The 20,121-nt window shown below is 42.7% G+C and overlaps 1 protein-coding gene across 1 annotated transcript; it reads right to left on the bottom strand.

The window, feature by feature from the left end:
* Positions 1–4,289: 4,289 nt before the first annotated feature.
* On the bottom strand, positions 4,290–19,850 carry LOC123110957 (E3 ubiquitin-protein ligase UPL2). The gene is made up of 17 exons (XM_044531616.1): positions 19,622–19,850; positions 19,370–19,511; positions 17,614–17,709; positions 17,324–17,527; positions 10,754–17,201; positions 8,924–10,002; positions 8,500–8,799; positions 8,207–8,414; positions 7,840–8,096; positions 7,490–7,761; positions 6,189–7,296; positions 5,960–6,106; positions 5,796–5,876; positions 5,485–5,710; positions 5,261–5,400; positions 4,928–5,034; positions 4,290–4,824 (listed from the first exon to the last, which is right to left on the bottom strand). Exons 2-17 carry the CDS (start codon positions 19,478–19,480, stop codon positions 4,722–4,724), a joined length of 10,887 nt encoding a protein of 3,628 aa, XP_044387551.1. The 5' UTR covers positions 19,481–19,511; positions 19,622–19,850; the 3' UTR covers positions 4,290–4,721.
* Positions 19,851–20,121: the final 271 nt, after the last annotated feature.

Consider the following 20,121-nt stretch of genomic DNA (forward strand, 5'->3'; position numbering starts at 1 on the left):
GATCAACCTCATCCTCACAATCGCCCTCGTGAACATCCTCCTCATCGGCAGCAGCAGGAGCCATAGAAGCATCAACAGTAGGTGCAGCGGCACCAGAATATTGACCAGGCTCAAGGGGAACGCGCGGTGCTCATCCCACTTGATTTGGAAGGCGACGTTGTTGTTGTTGTAGAGGTGCGACAGGTGCAGCTGGCGGTGGTTGTGGAAGACACGCGAGCAATTCATCAGACTTGTTATTGAGCTTTGTTTCGAACGTCTTCTCAATGCCATCTATCTTCTCCATGGCCTCTTCAAATCTGTTTAGCACATCTTGCACCTGTCCACTCATGATTTGCTGAAATTTATCATCTAGTTGTTTGTTTGTCATGTTCTCCCAATCAGTCTCATCGGCTTGTGATCATGCCATGGTTAGCAGCAACAGAAACACACAAGAATATGATCGTACACACTACTAGGAAGTGGCAATGTGTCACAAATCCGTCAAGCAAATTTCAAATTTTTACCAGTTCTTACCCAGTAGCAGGTGGTGATCGGCAACCATTGTAGTCAAAACTCTCAAAGCTTGGATTAAGCGATTACCAGGGAGAGTCAAACGCACGACGTAGATGTATGTGGAGCTGAGAAGGCTTATAATATGGTAGCAAAAAGGGTCAGCAATAATTAATTCTGAGATGCAAAGTTGAATAAACGCTCAACGACGGTACGGTGCTGGTCCTAGGCTAGACCGTGCTAGAGACGCGAGCCTAGAACACTAACAAAATCACGGTGCGACACGGTAACAAGTGAAAAGCACACTCTGAAAAACAATCGCTCTTTTTTGCGCTCTTTTTCGAAAATTCACTATAATGGCGAGTGTCTCAAAACTCTTCCCAAGTCAAAGTAACATGATAGGCACGAAATTTTTTAACTATTTTTTCGGAAATCAGGGCAGCGACAACGAACAAATGCGACAAAAAATCACTATAATCGCGAGTGTCTCAAAACGCTCCTTGGGACCTAAAAACAGGATAGGGAAAAAATATTTTCGGTCGCCGAAATTTTGGCCTTAAAACTGCCCGGGGGTCTCCAGACTTTTTTTTCGAAACCTACTCAGGCAAGGAAACATGAATCGGAAAATGGATGGATCTCGAAAACAGCCCTAATATGAAAAGAACTCGGATTGGTGGTGGATATGTGGTGGTATATGGCAGCTATGGTGGTATATGATAGCGGTGGTGGTATATGGCAGCGGTGGTAGGATATGGCAGTGGTGTGGTATATGGCAGCAGCGATGAAGATGGTGCGGCGGCGTGACAAATTGTGACAGAACTCGATACTCTAAAGGACTATACGCTAAGACTAGCAACTAGACACGATGATGCAACCGCAAATTCAGCAAAGCAAAAACCCTGAAAGATTATGCAAAGGCTCAGATTAGTTCGGATATGATGAACTAACCCTAATTTTTTTGGCTTTTTCATGGACTGTAGGTATGAAGAACAGACTCGATCTAAACTACGAAAAACTGTAAAATCTCACCGAGCAACATGGAAATCTGATACCACTTGATAGAGGCGAAGGTGTCCCGATGTTTCAGTGAGATGGTGGCTATCATTTTCTGTGGGAGTCGACCTTGATGATTCGACCATGAACGTGCGAGACGTCGCGCCTTAGAAATCGCTAAACCAACTTCCGAGGGGTTATTGACCACGCCGGAGCACGATCAACCTGACCACGAGGGTCTGTTTTCCTGCGAGCAAACGAAGAACAAGCAAGAAACTGAGATTTGCAATCTGAATATTGCGAATATAAGAGGAAAGCTTTATTAATGAGGTGGGGTTCTGTGACGCCTTTGTCTAGTCGTTGAACACAAACGAAGTACGTGAAGTTGCAGCTATGGCGAACTTTTAATCTAAACAAAACCCAGAGTCTAAATGGTGCCCTAAGGGCTGTATATATGGAGGAAGAGGGGGGGGATTTCGTGGCCCTTGAAGGAGGGGTCCGAAACCAATCCTATCTCTTGTTTCCCCACACATACGAAATCTAAAAACAGTCTATACTCAAGTATTTCGAAATTACATGGGCCTGGCCCAAAGATAAGGTGACGTAGCACCTATAATAGCCTCTGGACAAAATTTATGAAGTGGCATCTGGTATATTTCATCCAAGGCTTCATGCACTCATTATGGTAGCTTCAAAGTCCTGAAATCATCACTTGTAACTCCGCTCTTGTTCCCCTTGCGCATGCCATCATCTCCATGCTTGATCTTGCTCCAATGTTCATCCTTCTTGTCCAAGTTAGGCCCTTAAGACAAATGTATCCAATTTAGGCAGCATCATATTCTCATGAACATTAGAATCATTACCAAGAAACGAAAGTACCTGATAATTTAGCTGGCGTGCGCGAGCTCTAGTAATTAATCCAGTATGTATAGCAGCAGGGGTTGTGGGTGTAACAATGGTATTGATGTCCTCATTGTAGTTGATAGATGTAGTGATTACATATTCATGTGGATCACTAGATTCATATGTAGATGGTTCCCGTTGGAATCTTCACTTCTGAATCGAAATGCAATGCAACATACATTGTGTGAAATCAGTAAGTCACTATACGGCTTATTTTGGTACAACCGATGTAGTGAGTTCCTTATTAACAAGGATTACTCCTACACTGTTGATTACCCATACATGTTAAGCGTGTGATCGTCTAAATGACGGAATTTGAGATGAAGGATTTGGGTAAAACCTCGAGCACCTTCACTCATACATTATGGTACACATGTTGTCTTTATCCTGATTATACTGGAGAAATTGATTGTGGACAAATCTTATGCATCCATAACTCGCATGGCTTCATTTTCTAGGCGTAGAGAAAGATCCATTAAAACTATGAGTTGATAGCAATGTGATATTGGGACATAGAGCTCCATATCCTAGTGCCATTGGGCACACCACACATAATTGGTTGGGGCTCAAGAATATCTTTCGATATCTCCAAGGCATCAAACATTTTAACCTATTCTTTCAGTTTCAAAGAAATCTAGACACCAATATCATTGGATACGTCGGCCAGATCCCTACTATGTCAGATCGTAGACAAAGTTTGTGTTCCTTCTAGGTGTGATAGTCTCATGGCTACATCCACCAACCATTATCTCAAAGATAATGTTGCTTGTGTTGCCCGCATGCAAACTGATTACGCAATAAGCAATATCGCTATATTGCATATCTTGCAAGTCAAATCATGTGACTGATTTGTTCACCAAGTCTCTACCAACTTCTACATGTCAGGAGGAGTATCTTTCTGAATTGTTCTTGTTCAAAGCATCATATTATACTCTTTTTCCCTTACTTTACAGGTTCTCATGAAGGTTTTTAATGAGGTAATATCAACATGAGATTATGTGTCATACTTTCTGTTTTCCCCACTGGGGGTTTTAGTGAAGTATATATGACACGCTTATTGTGCTCTAAACTCTATGAATAACCATTATATGTTGCATCATTTTCTCCTTATTTTTCCACTGGGTTTGCAGAAGTTTATCAACATATCAAACAAATATTTCCTCGTATTTTTCCCGCAGTGTTTTTGGAGGTACACAAACAAGCATGGATTAGGGTGGGGGGGGTGTTAGGATTTAATCCCTGCTTTACTTAATTGCTAGGTGGTTACTATTTGGCATGTCAGTTGCTCATGCCCCTTTGTACAGGCACCTCTTGGAGGCACCCTTTGTAATCCTATATAAGACATCATCATCAATAAAGACTACGCACAGTTCTCATTTTCACTTATTAATAATTCGGATTCGCAAAATTAACGGTATCTATCGGACTGCTTCCACATGAATCGGCAGCATATGGTTCTGAAGCTCCTGCACCTTCCACTCAGAGGTGGCGGCGACATGAATGAAATCGCTCGCCAATAGACGGGTCAAAAGTAAAGTTAAAAAGTTTCATATCTCTAAACCCCATTCCTCCTTTAACATCCCCTTTTTGTTTTAGCCATGATTTAAGTTAGAACTAACAACTGCCCCGCTCAGAGTCCCCTTTGTGTTTTAGCCATGTCACCATGATATAAGTTGTTCTATGATATAAGTTGTTCACAAATTAAAGTCACGACTCGTATCCTCTTTTACTGCTGGAATTCAGGGCACTGTACGAAGGGATGTCCTCACAAGGATAGAGACATGAAAGTCTTTGCTGTGACCATCAGACCATACAGTTTTGCTCATGTGGTTTGACCTTTGGCAGGTATTGAATGATTAACAGATGCAACAAGAGGCACAAGAGACGAGATGAGTAACAGATTATGAGAAAACTGCACTAGTCTTATTGCTGCATTCCACCAGTCTATTCCGCACATCTATAAAAGACTTCAAAAGATCTTCCAGCTAAATCCAATGTAAACAAGATGGCATTTTAACAGGGCAACGGTCAAAGCTGACCATAAAGAAAAACAATATTATGAACATCAAATAGTTGGTGTCTGTTTAAACTCCCACTCACTGCACATTCTTTGCAGTAACTTGTTTGCAATGCAATGATTCTGGTAGATCTCGGCCATTTCCCAACAAATATCGAGAACCTCCTGGTAGTGCCTAAGGCTGATGCTTCATGTTGCCAAATAGTGGGATCTAGCAGACTCTGGAACAAGCACGCACACATTCCCACTTGCCTATTGCAACTCCCGTACTATCTGTACAAATACCCAGCAGCGAATGCACAAGTGCGGGAATGACTGATTAACCAAATCCAAACCCTTCATTTGCCTCATGAATAGCTAATAGCAACCTCTCTTGCAGCTGGTCTTTGGATGTGTATTCAGGCAAGTCCAGTTGGTTAAAGCTGCAGCGAACAGAAGCAGAATAGCAAATCAGTATATACCTCAATGAAACAATTATGGTTGCTGACAAGTCAAAAGCATAACGGACTAGTGAAGATTGGTTACCAAGTATGAGCTGAGGGCAGATGGTTGGTGCTGCCGTATGCCTTGTGTATCTGGAACCTTTGTGGCCCAGATATTCCTTGGAGCGCACTGAAACCCTCCAAAGGTACCTGCAGTTCACTTCAAAGCATAAAACACCACATATAACATACACTAAGAGCATCATTGACAGCAGAATGGATGCTGCAGCAAAGATACATAAATTGAATTCTATATAAAAATGTTTTGAGAAATCAGTCTCAAAGGAAGGGATCGGGAGTTAACAGGTACCCTAGAAAAAAAATTCATAAATAATAATAGCTTCAAAATTTAAAAGGTCGTGCTTTCACCAAATACCTTTGAAGTGCCAGTAACGAACTGGAGAAATCGAGCTTTGTCCTCCTTGCTGAAACCTTGTACAATTTCCCAGAACCATTGAATAACTGGAGAAGCTATGCTGTAGCCAGAATACTCGGTATTTGCCTTTAGGTCGTCCACTGAAAGCAGATGTACAAAATAAGTAGAGCACATGCAAGATCTAAACGGATCATTATAGAACTGAATTAACTCTTTCAACTCACAGTCAATATCAGGGAGTCCACTGATTAGCAGTTCAAACTCTTTGTCATTAAAAATGGATATTAGCTCGCGAGGAATGAGCTCATTAAATCCTTCCATGAAAGCATTAATCTGAGGCCTAATTGCAGTGGTTAAACGATGCTCTGCTACCCTATCCACATATTCATGCTTGTTCTCCTCAGTGACCCTAATGTTACGCCCTCCAGGAATCAACTCACAATCAGTTACCTGCATAGAGTTGGTACTTACAGTCACCACATTAACCAAAGAGAGAAAGGAGCGAGACACAGAGAAAGGGGGGGAGAGGGCGTACCTCAGCTTTCTCATATAATATCAGCTTCTCTTCATCTGCATCCATGCTAAATGTGAGGTCCAGGACATCACTTATGTCATTCTGCACAAAAGAAAAGGAAAATATGTCACATCTGGACTGTCAACGGTCGGCATAAACATAAACGTACACACAGAAATATATACCTCAAGCATCCACTTAAGGTTTCTGTAGTAAGCAGGATCAATGGCTTCAATATCATGGTAAGTAACCTTGGCACCAAGTATGTGCTTGTAGAAAGATCTAGTGAAATGGACATCCAAAAGTTGGGCATCAAAGAGAGCTTTTCCAACCTAGGGAGAGAAAATTGTTAGTAGTAGCGGTGGTGGTGGTGGTAGCTGGTAATAATAATAATATCAATAATCCTTTACTCACCACTCGTCCAACAAATTTGAAATATGAGAGGTGTTCAGTCTGATACACAGAGTTAGGGTTTGGTTGAAATGTCAAGTCATTTCCAACAGTCGTGAATAGAAGGGCACCCTTGTCAAAAATAACTCGTGATAGTAACTGATACCACTCTCTTGTGAGTCCACCGGCATCAATGCCTTCTTCTCCTTGGAAATGAACAGTGAGTCTACCCTTCAAGTCCTGGGGTGAGCGCATCCTAAGCTGATTGTAGGAGTCTTCCAAAATGTACGCCCGTCGGACAGAAATTCTAACAGGACTGTGATGATGGTCATGCTGATGCTTAATTTTAGACCGGAAATATGCACGTTTGTTGTCAAAATCAATCAAGCGGGGGACCTTCAACATCAGAGAGAAAGATTTTTCTAGCAACCCAGAGTTTTGTCGGATAAAAGCATTTAACAATCTTCTGTGTTTCTCCGAGAATTTAACAAAAGCAGTGTGCTTCTCATCAAGACTGGTATGGCTTGCAGATGATTTTTGCCCACTACTAGATGTTGAAGCATCCTCCATATCAGATGTTGAAGGCTCTTGAACAGCATCAGGTTGTCCTGGACGTAACTTCTCGCATGTCACAAAAAAGGATTCTATGTACGGTAATATATTCTGGGTTCCAGCTGGCAAGGGAGGTGCTACACCAGTTGATACTCTAGTTGCATTTGCAGAAGTTGGACTCAAATTTGATGTATAATCTGAAGAGCTCTCTATTTTGCTTATGCAGTTGCTTAGCTCCAACCACAACGCATCCAATGCTGTGTTAATATCAGAAATCTGGGACAGTGCATCTGAATGGTCCTTCTCTGCAAGAAGCTCTGGATCTTTTCTCTCTTGCAGAGATGTGACAAGAGAACTCAAGGCCTGCACAACTCTTAGAACTGCCATGCCGTTGGCTGATGATGTGCTCAGAATTGCCTTTTCAGAATCTTCATACAAGTGAAGCTCATTCATGGCACAAACAGTCAAATTTTGCATCGAACGTGAAAGCTCATTTATGAAATGGCAACAGATGAAAGGAGCCAAAGCTACAATCTTTTTCAGAACTTCTGCTACAAGGAGATATGCATTGTCTGATAACCTGGAAACAAATAAGGACCAGCCTATTAGGCAAGGATAACTGATACAAGAACATCTAACACAAAAACTTATCAAATAAAATAAAACTGAGCAAAACAATAGTGTGCATGATTATGGCAATGCCGCAGCAAGCCAATAGGGAAAACAAATTGTATAAATTACTGAAGAGGTTCGCTGAAGTTAGAAGTTCATACCCATCATGCGCAAGCAATGAACATAGCAACCGAAGCTCGGCTTGCGGAAGGCTATGCAAAACAGCTTGCAGGTCACTTATATTATCGGACGATGATTTACCACTATCATCGGCATTGGGCTTCGCTCCAGATGATCCAGGAACACTGGCATCCTCTTGGGCATCTTGTGTTGCATTCTCAGGTCCAGACGGTCTCTCAGATGAACTTTGCAACTTAACTTGATTTACTTCATTCTCGGCATTAAGCATGACAACTTCCAGAAGATTGAGTAACTACAAATATCAAATGATTAAGAAAAACTCAACTGAGAAAAATATCTATATTGAAAATGGTGAAAACAAATTGTGAACCTGTTCAAGATGAGCTACACTTCTCATATAAAGAGGCTGATTTAATAGAGTCAAAAGTAGAACGAGTGCAAAAGCACTCTGTTGTTCCCCGTCTTCCACAAGGACAGCCTTTCCACGCCTCTGGTCAAGTGTTTCAGTATGGCAGGTGGGCGGGCAGGGGAACTGAAGAAAGAGTAAGAGCTTAGCCACATTTGGATGATTTCTTGCCAGGTATGTCAGAGTTTCCAGCACACGGCGAGAAACCAGTGGTGGCACACCTGTTTATGGCAACAAAGAAATGACAATTCAAATAGAATTCTCAGCAAATATATAGCAATGGAACAATCAAACTGACAACAAAACCTGAAACAAGATCAAAATTAATTACCATCTGAGGATTGAGGGCGTGAATATGTGATATTTGCATGGCACCCATATAGCCTAAATGACGGCTCTGTTGCATCAATTGATTTCTTAGAAGAGCCCTGCAGATCAAGCATAAGCATGTCCACCAGAATTTGAACCAGCGACTTTCTGCTTTCCCGGTGAGCACAAAGGTTCAAGAGAAGCCTCTGCAGCTGGCCCTTGTATATAGGCTGTACATAATAGAGGCAAAAGTTATTATTACTATGCATGCACCACCAGAAACAGTAGAACCACCAGACGAAGAAAGGGAATTACCTGGACAACTCGAAGTAATCGTATAAGAGCATTGAGAGCATCCTTGTCAACAAGAGGAGTCCCTACAGTTTCAATTAACTTGCTGGCCGTTTGACGGGACGAATCACCAGTATTTCTATCAAGGCCTGAACCAATGATATCACCACGACGAGAGGACTCTCCCCTCCTGTTCCTGGAGTTCATGCCAAATAGTGAACCGCTGTGATATCGATGAGCAAATCTCTCACGCAACATGTTGGCTTCAGCAACTAGTGCAGGTGTCAATGTAGCAAGTAGAGTATCGGGAGACGTCAAAAGCACCTGGAATAAAAAACCTCTAAGTCAATTCATAGCAAATCAAATAATAGTAAATGAAGATAGAATCATAGAGCAAGTTATGCCAAAAAAAGCTTCAAAATGAGACAGATCAATAACATGATTATACCTCCTCTCGTATTTCCGAAGGGAAGGTTGCAATAATTGATACAGCGTCCATTTCAACTGGTTGTCCTTCAAGCTCTTGAGACTGTTGTTGCAACCGTTGGGCACGTTGTTGAGCTAGAACCTCTTCACGTATATCAGGTGGCAGTGCAGCAAGGAATTCAGGATCAATGTCCGCATCATGCTGAGGCTGCTCACTGGAAGTCTGAGTCACTTGATTTTGACGTGAAGAAAGAACTTCAGCCCGTAAATCCTCTGGAAGAGCCTCCAAAAATGTAGGATCTATTGAGTCAGTCCCAGTAGCCCTGTTAGGCTCCTGATCCCCCTCACTGGCATTCTGATCAGATTCCTGGACTGTGTTTTGGGGGATCTCCCTAACACTCTCCAATGATATGTCCCTGCTGCTGACTAGTACTGCATTTCCAGAAGGCCTCCGCGATCGAGTAGCTGCCTGTACATCACCCAGAGGTGTCCTGTCTGAAGCCCCATGCCGGTCACCATCATCATGTCCTTCAACACTTCCAATTTCCACATCTAAACTTCTGAGGCTTTCCCCTAGAGTAGCACCACTACCACTGCTTGCTTGGCTTACTGCTTCCACATCACGGACAGCTGCGTCACTACGTTCATATTGCATATCTGCGACATGCTCACTTGCATTGGATGCATCTCTTTGAAGTTCATCACTGTGAGGAGGTGCAGGACCAGCACTTGCAGAGCCATCCACCTCAGACCTTACTGCAGGAATATCATCATTTTCATTTTGTTCTGCTGATCCTTCCCTTGCATCAGTTTCTGACCCATGGAAATTACTGGGAGGATCGTTTACTTGAGCATCAACAGCAGGTGTGCTCTGCTCATCAGGATGTTCAGCCGTAGGCCTTCTCAACTGAGAGAGCAGAAGTTCTTCAATGCCTTCAGGTACTGTAGGGGCAGCAGATCCATTGCGTTGGGGGCCATCATCCAGCCACATATTAAATCGGTGTCCATTCCGTCCACTTCGCAAGCTTCTGAATATAGCGTCCAAACGGGAAGAACTATTTTCATGATTCCGATCAGAGAAAGCCATCTCAACTAAATTTTCTGAAAAGAGACAATAATTTGGATAAGCTATGCATGATGTACCCCAGGCTGGAACAGTTTAAGAAGGTTAACTGCTAAGGCACTGTTTGGATGCAAAGTATTTTAGAAGATCTTTAAAAAAACACAGTTTCTCAAAAAATGGAGTTTAAAAATCATTTGAGGTGTTTCGCTTCAAGTAATACGCTTTGTAAACCGTAGTATTGCTGATACAATAGGTTTTTTGGAGTATTAAAATATCCACTCTTGACTTTTTTTAAAAATGAGAAAGCAATGCTACATCTTCCCGTCTGGCTCCATCTACAGAACCTGAGCAAAAAATGATGCTGAAGCCGTACAGGAGAAGTTTATCATGCCAAAATTATCACGAAACAAGCCAACAGGATATAACGGATATATACAAATAAAGCAAGCAACAGACCAATATGAGCTAGTTATAGCCTATAAGTATTCACATATATTTAGGGGAGCAGATAAATTTCGTTGCTTCACATGCATACTGTGCAATTTTGGTTAAACTTTCTCAATTTGAATAATAATATGTATATACACAAAATACTCTATGAAATAGAGCAGGTGCCAAACACCTAGTAGTAGCTTTACAAATACTGCAAGAAACCTCACTATCTGCATACTGTGGTATATTGCAACTAGAACTTCAAACACTGTGGTTTTTGGAAACTGTGGTTTTAGAAGTAACCTGCATCCAAACAGAGCCTAAAATGTGTAGACAATAACAAATTCACGAGGATACCTGGTTGCCTCTGTTGTGGAAGTAACATCGAAGGTTCCTCCAAGAGTGGGTGATCAAGTACACCTTGGTCACTTGCTCTCCCAAGAAGATTGTATATAGATGTACTACGGCCTTGCCGTCTTGTGCCAAAAATGTCCAATGGCATTACACGCAGTGTATCCCCAGAAACATTGTTGCTCCCCCCAAAAACCTCAATATGGTCAAACACATTAATTCCATTGATCCCCTCCTCTAGGCGAAGGATTACTCCCTCCTCATCCTCATCATCATCATCTTCTTCTAGCAGATCTTCATCAAATTCTTCTTCATCAATCTCACGGTCATCCTGATCCGTGTCAGCATGAGATATCTGATGGGCATCGTCTTCCTCCAGGTTGTTATTTTCCTCATCATCATCATCTTCATCAACCTCCTCACCATCATCTCCTGACATATCTTCATCACTGTCATCTTCATCTTCAGCCATATCATCCTCTCTATTACGTGGAATATCAAACCGAATATCCATTGTGGACTCATTTCCAGTTCTGTCTTCAGCAATCTCATGCATAAAATCATCTTCACCATCATGGGCAAAACCTCCATCTATATCACGGTCATGATCCATCTCATCTGCCACTGAATCTGAACTTCTTGGAGCATGAACAGCATTGAAAGTTTCCCTGTGATCAGTTACCATTGCAGTTGGTTGAGAAGTTGTGTCAAGAACCTGGAATCTATTTGATGATGAATCTACATTGTTCTGCTCCAAAACAGTCTTTGATGAGTTCTCCCCTTTAGCATTAAAATCTGCTAAATGAACGTGCTCCTTGGTAACCACTTCAAGAGCCTTGACAATACCAGTTACAATCTTTGCTGAATCAGGATGATCCAAATCAAGAACCTGAAGGGTTTTCGTTAAACACTGGACAAGGCCAACCTCAACAAATGTAACTACAGATTCTGCTGAAAGTGAGGAGCCCGTTGGCGAGCGAGCTGACAGAATATCATTGAGCAAATCAACATAAGCATTCATCCTCAACATTGGAGGTTTGCAACCAGTAGAATTGTCTGTGAACTCAACAAATATACTGCAGATTTCAGAACAGATCCTTTTTCGTCCTTCTGAAGAACGAATAGATGAAGCCACTAAAAATTGATTACCCCTTGTTGCCAATTTGTACCTCCAATCACTATCAGGCTTTCTTTCTTTCTTTTGCTTTGTAGCATGTGGAAGCAAATGCTGCAATATATGATTAAATATTCCACCACTGGTCCGAGTAGGACCTCGCGTGCTGCTCAACTCAGCATCATGGCGAAGAACAACTTGAACGGAAGAAGCATAAGTTAATAGTACATCTGTGAGCAGCTTTAGGACAAATGCGTTTTTAGCCAGACATGCAGTAGCATCTTGGATTGCTTGCTTGGACTCTTCATGTGTGACAGCAACAGCCTTCCCTTTACCTTTTGCTGAACTAGAGTCAATATCCATGTCCATGGATGACGAACCATCAGATTGGTCCTCAGCTCTTTGTGGTGGGACAAAGGACATTACTAGATCTAATAGATGCTCAATAACAGTGACAAAGGTTTGTGGTGGCTTGCGATGAGATTTCATATTCCGTACACTCAAATCAGATTGTTTCCCTTTGGCACTTACAGGAGATGCCATAACCATGTCCCCTGATGTTATCTTTGTGGCAACACCTGATGATTTATCCTTATCAACCAGCTTATCCTTCTCTTTTTCCTTGCTCTTTTCCTTCTCACGGTCCTTCAATAGAACAACATACGGTCTATCTCCAACCATCTCAATCTGGCACACAGCTTGGGCAGCTTTCATAAATATCACTGGGTCCCTGTGTACAACAAACGCCAAATTTTGAACAAAATTACGTGGTGTAACCCGAGGATTTGCATGCCGATTAGCAGCCGTGACAAGACTATGGCGTATCTCTAATTCCATAGCTTGCTGAAGAGTATGGGGATCCTCCAAAATATGACGGATAATTGTAGAAACCACACTGTTGAATCCAGAAAACAAGCTACTTGTCGGCAAACTTAGCAACGCATGTAGGCCACCAGACTCAAGAAAACTGATAGCAGCCACATGGACTTTCGTCAGTGTAGCACACAACTGAAGAATAGCATGCATTGTACCGGAAGGCAACTGCTTCTGAATGCATTTACAGCATATCCTCAAAAGTTGCTCCTGGTCCTCCAAGTCCAATAACCCTACACTTGAGGAAGATTCTGAAACCTTCTTCTTGCTGTCATCAATCACAACAGATGTTTGTGTAGGTGAACTATCCTTTTTGAGAACATCAAGCTCAGTAACATCTGGCAACTTGGGTTCCAACTGGAGCATTCTATCAACAGAAAGGAAACAGGAAGTAACCCAATTGGGAACCTTGGTTGTTTGCCCTTCCCTTGGCTCCATCTCCCAGCTGCACAGCAGACTCAAAACGACCTTGACAAGACCAGCCTTTGAGGCAACTTCACGAGCAGCAGTATCTCCATGGAGAATCAAAGCAAGAACATGGCAAAAAGCAGATAGTGCAGTGTTCTTTAAAGGATCAGATGCCACAAGACATTGCTTCAGATGATCAATCAAATATGTAAGCACCTTCACACGGTTTTGGCCGTCATTCTGTGAGCTGATAGTCACAAGCATATCCCGGACAGGAAAAGCTAATGTTTCCTTTGCCTGTAGCAGCCTAAGACATGAAGATAATACTTCATCCATGGGAGGGAGCTGAACATTTACTTCCTCGAGCTCAAGATCATTAGTTCTGTCATCTTCCTCTTGAACAGGTGTATCAGAATTCCCTAGAGACATAGCAAGAGCTCGAGCAAGTTCATCATCCTCTGGTGGTTCCTCCGGGTGTGAGAACAACCAATCAGTCGCGATCTCAACGCTATTTGTTCCAACCTGTCTTAATGCTTCTTCAGCTCTTGCACGAGAAAAGCCCATCTCTATAATCAGGGAAATTGCATTCTCGTCAGGGGGTGGACCAGCCAAACGAGCAGCAATGTTGCTAACATTGTTTTTTACTTCTACCCCAGAGTAAACATGCCTCATGATCGATGTGACTGAACTGATTAGCTCAAGATTGCATTCTGGAAACTGTGGATGGGCCCATATGGGAAGAACAGTCTTTAAGACTTTAGATTGAAGCAACTTCATGAATTTCTCTGCATCTTGTGGAAACCTGACAGTTCCACTAAAAATAGGTTGCTCAAGTAGTTGTCTTGTCGATGAAGAAAGAATAAATGATGATGTTACAAGATGGTCCATAGCTGCACCATAGCTGGAAAGGGGGCCATAAATCCATGAACAATCAGCATCCTTCTCTTCCTTCCCAGTTTTACTATCAGTCTCCATAGGTGACGAGGGTGGCCTGTTCATTGCGAAAAGCAACTCGCTGGTAGCTTCAAATGTGGTTAAGATAGCCTGAATTACACCACGGCAATAAAAAGAATTCACCATGATTGGATTACATGATTCTGGTCTGTCCAACAATATCCCATCAATAAACTCAACAACCTTTCCAAGGTATCGGCACTTTGTAGCAACAGTAATCTCCCTCTCTGGACTGATTGTATGCCCCTCAAAATTGAGGTGCTCCAACACGATAGAAGCAATATTGCTAGCAACAGACACAACAGATGGAGATAGATTTATAGGACTGTTCTCACGGCGAGATGTAAGCAGCATTGCTTTCCCAAGCTCCATAAACAGATGGTTAATATGGTAAGAAAGTGACCTCATCATGTCACAGCAGGACAAATGCTCAGATCTTTTCTTGTCCTCTTCTGACTTCGCATTTGCATCAGATGAACTGGATGGCTGATCCTGGGAACTTGAGGGCAACCCTGTACTAGGGTATCTATCAGCACCAACTCTGTGAGAGTCGCTAGCTGCACGGCCCATATCACGATAGATATTGATAAGGTCAGACACCTGAGACTCAATGTTCCACCCAGAGCCCCGTCGCCTTAAAAGAGGATCAAGATATTGCCTAAAGGAGGTGTATCTGTTATCACCAGTGTCGCCCACAGCAGCATCAACTTGCTGGGCCTCATTTGCTGAAGGAGAACTGGCTTCAGGCTCTATTTTCTTCTCATCAAAAAGTGAAATTTGCCAAAGCACTTCCCGGTGAACTCTTCCAATATCTTCCAGGACATCCCTGCTGACATCTCCAAATTCTGAGAGTAGAGCATTCATCCAGCGGTTGTCTTTTGATGCCGCTAGGAATAGCAGAAATTCAACAATAAAAAGTGACGGAATGGCTCCTTTTTCCAACTTAGTCACTTCACATGACCTAAAAACTGTATCAAGTTCCTGTAGGGCATTCTTCAAGTGCTCCTTTAAAGAGGAGCAAAATGCACGCGCAAGTGGAGTAGAATGCTGTTGAGTAAAGCCCTTAAATACCATAGTGCTGTGCAAAGCAATAGGCATCCCACCAGAAGATTGGGTGATGGTAGGTCGCAGCAAGAGTGTCAACAGAGTCTGTAGACCTCCCTTTTCTACAAACAGCCTGCAAGTTTCTGAGTTTTCCATTGTCCTGTGCACCAATACCATAACATGGAAAATGCTCAAATGAGAAAACTGCTCATCATTAGTTCCATCTGTGCCAGAATCCATGGCACTTACTAAATCACGCCCTTCAACATCTGTTTCCATATCTGTTTTTTCTTCAGCGCTGGCTGCTTCAGTGATTTTATCACCACGAGGACAAGAAAGTTTGTTGATTATTTCAATGATGATGTCAACACCAGTACTTCTAAGGGACTGCACATGACGAAGAAGCTCTTCCACTGCATTTGCTAAAAGAACAACACCTTCATTCATTGGTATCAAATATTTCCTACTAGTGAACGTCTCTACAAGAAAACGCAGCGCTGAAGTTTCCCTGACAGACTCAAGTCCTTGGTTATTAAGGCAGATTGCGCCCAGGCCATTGGGTACACATATAAGTGCTTTACAAGATGGTATCGCCCCAGCAGTCACTGATGACAGGAAAGCATCAGGAAGACCAAGTTCCTTCAAAGCAGGAAAGCATGTAGGATCCTTATGTATTATCTCACTCATAACAGTAACTGAAGAGAAGTATATATCACCACCAAACTTTCCAACATTCTGGAATATAAGGGAAAGTGACATGGGCAAAGAGTTATCATTGGAACTTTGAGAGCGAGCAGGATTCGCAGGAGAATATGTAGCGGAACCTAATGCCTTGAGCAAAGCCTTAATCAGTCGCTTCTGTGAGTACAGATGGTCATCTTCTGATTTCGATGTATCACTAGCAACCACTGAAGTAATTTCAGCAACACCAATAACACGCTGCACCTCCACATGTAACCTCTGAGACAAAAGTTCTACACCACCCAAATCTTTAAACAGGGAAACAGCAGGGCTGCTGTACTCCATCAGCTTCTGAAGGGTCTTTACTGCCAAACAGACAAGATGCATGTGGGAAGGATCCTTATCTTGCAGGAGAGGCAGGAGAGGTGGAACCATCCCTGAACCCCTAACGGTCGTCCCAGAACTCGAAGATGACAGCACATGAAGCAAAAAGAACTGTAGAAGGGCATCAACAATTAAAGGAGATGAAGTATCATTAGGGCTACTGAGGGACGATATTGCTTTCTGCAGAACACTGAGCAAGACCATGCGGTTTCCACCAGCAGAGATGATACTTGAACCGCTCAGTATCCTAGCTCGCTCATGAGATGATGCATATGCTGCTAACTGTGCTCCCAGTGCAAGCATAGCCAATGCACGAATGGGCCCAGGAACAATATCTTCTGACCGAACAAGCCGGATTAACTCATTTATGTACTCCGGCTCATTTGTGAAGAACGATGTCAGCTCATCATGGGCATCACTGGATTGCACGAGAACAATGAAAGAAAGGAGACTTATGCGGCTATATAGCCTGCATGTCCTCGGAGAATTAAAAGCATGTGCATATCTTATCCTTGTAAACAAGGCAAACCGGTGCTCTGGAGGCACATTAAACTTGTCGATACATTGCTTCAATATGCTCAAGTCATCCTCCTTCCGAAGGTGCAGGTCTGGCATATGTATCACACAGAGATTAGATGACTTGTCATTGGCTTGGTCAGAATCTTGGACAGGTGCCAAATTATACTCAAAATGAAGAGTGGACCCAAGACGATGCTGTGTGCCATCATATTTGTTCTCCATGTCTGCTGGGAATAAGCACAAACCCTCCAGCTGGTTTCGCTCATTTGCCACAACACAGGAATACAAGCCTAGACCTTCCTCCTTGCTACCCCATCCTTGGGCCAATGATAGAAGATGGCTATTTATAGCTCCACAGCTGATCAGTTTCCCATTCATATGTAGTTTTGAAGGATTTATTTTCACCACTGAAGCAAGAGTTTCCAAAGCCGCAACAACTACCTCAGGATCTGATGATGCCAACAGATTCTTAAAATGCTGATACAAGGAGTAGAGGGCAATGATCAGTTTAAGTGGAATAAAAATAAGGGTCTGAAATTCCCATCTCTGGGACATTAGTAAAGAAGTTCAAAAGCACATAAAAACATACACCAGCTTACCTCAAGGCCAGCAAAAGTTGTTTTGTTCTGGCAATTTTCCAACACAATTTGCATAACTCTCAAGATTTGTAAGATGGTATTTTTTGTCAACGGTTCACTCTCAGACATATCATCAGACAAGAGAAGATCCTTTCTAGAAGAGATGTATGTCTTGAAATACGTATCAAAATGCATAAACAGAGGCTTCCAATGGTGAAAATTTCCCTGCAACCAAACGTTAACAGTAAGCAGGTAATGAAAATAAGTGTAAACATAATTGAAATCAAATTCAGAAGAAGTAAAACTGTCACCTTATTGAACTCCCAATGGAAGCCTGATAGTGGTATGGCAATGTCATGTAGTGGAATATTGATTACACGATCAATAAATGCTTTAACTTTTGCTGGCTGCAAAAAATAGAACGTGATTTATAACCAGTTTATAGAAGGTGTTCCCATGATACAAGACAAATGAATTATGTATATAAGCACAGAGGTGCACATATCGCAAAAAATCACACCTTGTTCAAAAAAAAATACTCAAGAAACAAGCATACTTACTATGATGTCACGCAAACCTTCCTATCATACCTAACCACTTAATCCTGAAAATGTGAGGGAACTATTGCACCTTTCCAAGAGTACGATATCCACTAACTAAACATTTGTGTTCTATTCTAATACTAGTATAAGAGCACAGTTGAACATTGCTAGCTACAAGCTGAATAGGACACTGAAGTCCACTGAAATAGTTCGTAACAAGTGGCCCTCAGATAGTATTTACCCTCAGACATTAGAGCACAGGTTTACCTCATAATCTAATTCGAGCAAGGTCCCTAGTATTTTAGACCATCTGAAATTCTGGCTACACCCTAAACATACAAACCTTTAAATTTGAAACTTAGTACTGATACTAAAAATTACAGGGCACTGATGTATCTGCAAAATCAAGATACGTATCTTCTAATCAACTACACAATCTAGAAACAAAAGAAAAAATAGCAAACATAATACCTTTTAAACCCATTATTATTATAACCTAAACTACCTCTGAAACACATTGGTAACCTCCATGAGTTAGAAGTAATTACATTATATTTGAACCAAATGCGTAATCTCGACTGAAATGCTGATAACATGTACGGAGAACCAAATATAATAACCCCCAGATAGACTAGTATTAAGACATCAACATGGAAGCTGCTATCGAATGTCTTATTTAGGTGTACAAATCACAAGCATAGATGGCCACGTTTCACAATAGTGCTATAGCCCTACAGTCAGCAAAAACAGGATGACAAACTCCACATGAACAATACAACAACCGCCACAAGTATTGTCCTTTAACAGGCACATCAGACAAAATCACAATACAAAATCCAGAAAGTTGGAGGGCATCCAATTGCGACCCATAAGTTCTGAAGAAGGAACAACTACATGCATAAGCACAAACACCATGGAAAAACAAACCCTTGTACGTAGAACACATCGATCAAAACTAGTTTGGTGCTTCTCAACATGGTATGAACCTCATGGAGGGACACACGCCACAGTTAGATCAAGATCCTATGCGCTACTGCACTTGATGTACCAACAAAAGGCACCACATTAACTAGGTATCACACTTACACAGGTGCATGTAGCGGTAAAAGAATAGCACCACAACAGTGCTAGCATAAACATGACACAGGTGCATGTAGCGGTAAAAGAATAGCACCACAACAGTGCTAGCATAAACATAGGATCCTTCAGTGGCAAAACGTTGTAACTTTTACTAAGATAACCCAATCACAAACACCTGAACAAGAGATCACCTTAAACACTAAGTACTAACCGCAGCACCACTTCCCACGCTTCACACCAATCCCCGAGCGAGGCTCATCTACCGGAACACTACCACAGAACGGGCACCACAGCAACGCCGGCGTCAAATCAAAAACCTAGCCTAAGACCTAGTGAGGATTCAGCCAAACTAACCATGTTCGCACCAACAACCACCCCGATCAAAACCCTAAAATTAAGAACGCGAACGGAATCCGGGAGGGGGGGGGGGGGGGGGGGGACTCACCGGCTCGGACTCGACTTTGATCGCCGGCGACACGGCGCGGCTGCCAGACAGGATCTGCTGCAGCCGCAGCGGGAAGCTGGCCCTGTGCGCTGCCATCGCCGCCGCTGCCATCTCCGATCGGGATTTCTCACTTGTGCCTCACCTTCACAACAAACACAACGCCAAAACAATCAGCGCAACGAAGAAAAATACCCTAAGTATTTCTCGAAAACCCTAGGCCCGATCGCGGTAGCAGGGGGCGGGGGCGGGTACCTTCAGGGTTTTCGACCGACGAGGAGAGCACATCGGCCGCAGAGGCGGAGGCCGCGGGGGTTGGGAAGGGAGGCGGATAGGCGGGATTCGGAGAGATGGCTAAGGGAGGAGAGAGAAGAGGGGTTGAGGTGTTTGGGTATGAAGAGAGGGGGAAGAACCTGGGGAAGCGGTGCTTTTGTGAAGGGCGAGGAGGGGGACGAGAGAAGAGGAGGCGCAATGTAGGTCACGGGCGCGGCGCGTGACAAGGCTCTGTTTGGCTAGGTTTTCCAGCTGTACTTCGCCACGACTTTTCCTTTTTTTTCTTTGGATGAAAAACAGCAAAGTTGCTGATTTCATTCATTAAGATAGGAGGAAACACTCCTGGAGACAATAATGCTAAACATACAAAAAGTTACACGCAATTACGCGCTGACTAGAATTTTTTTCATCTACTAACCAATCACAAACTTGCCCCCCCTGATTTTCAGGGGGTGGGCCGCCTCCCCATCTATCGACCAATC

This window comes from Triticum aestivum, chromosome 5B (assembly GCF_018294505.1).
Source record: "Triticum aestivum cultivar Chinese Spring chromosome 5B, IWGSC CS RefSeq v2.1, whole genome shotgun sequence".
NCBI classification, from domain to species: Eukaryota; Viridiplantae; Streptophyta; class Magnoliopsida; order Poales; family Poaceae; genus Triticum; species Triticum aestivum.

Bases quoted from the DNA above. Each gene is read 5' to 3' on its own strand.
- LOC123110957 (XM_044531616.1), bottom strand. From the start codon at position 19,480: ATGGCAGCGGCGGCGATGGCAGCGCACAGGGCCAGCTTCCCGCTGCGG. The intron at 17,202-17,323 runs GTAAGCTGGTGT...TCCTTGTATCAG, and splicing joins CAACTTTTGCTGGCCTTGAG to CATTTTAAGAATCTGTTGGC. The intron at 8,097-8,206 runs GTAATTAATTTT...TGCCATAAACAG, and splicing joins ACGCCCTCAATCCTCAGATG to GTGTGCCACCACTGGTTTCT.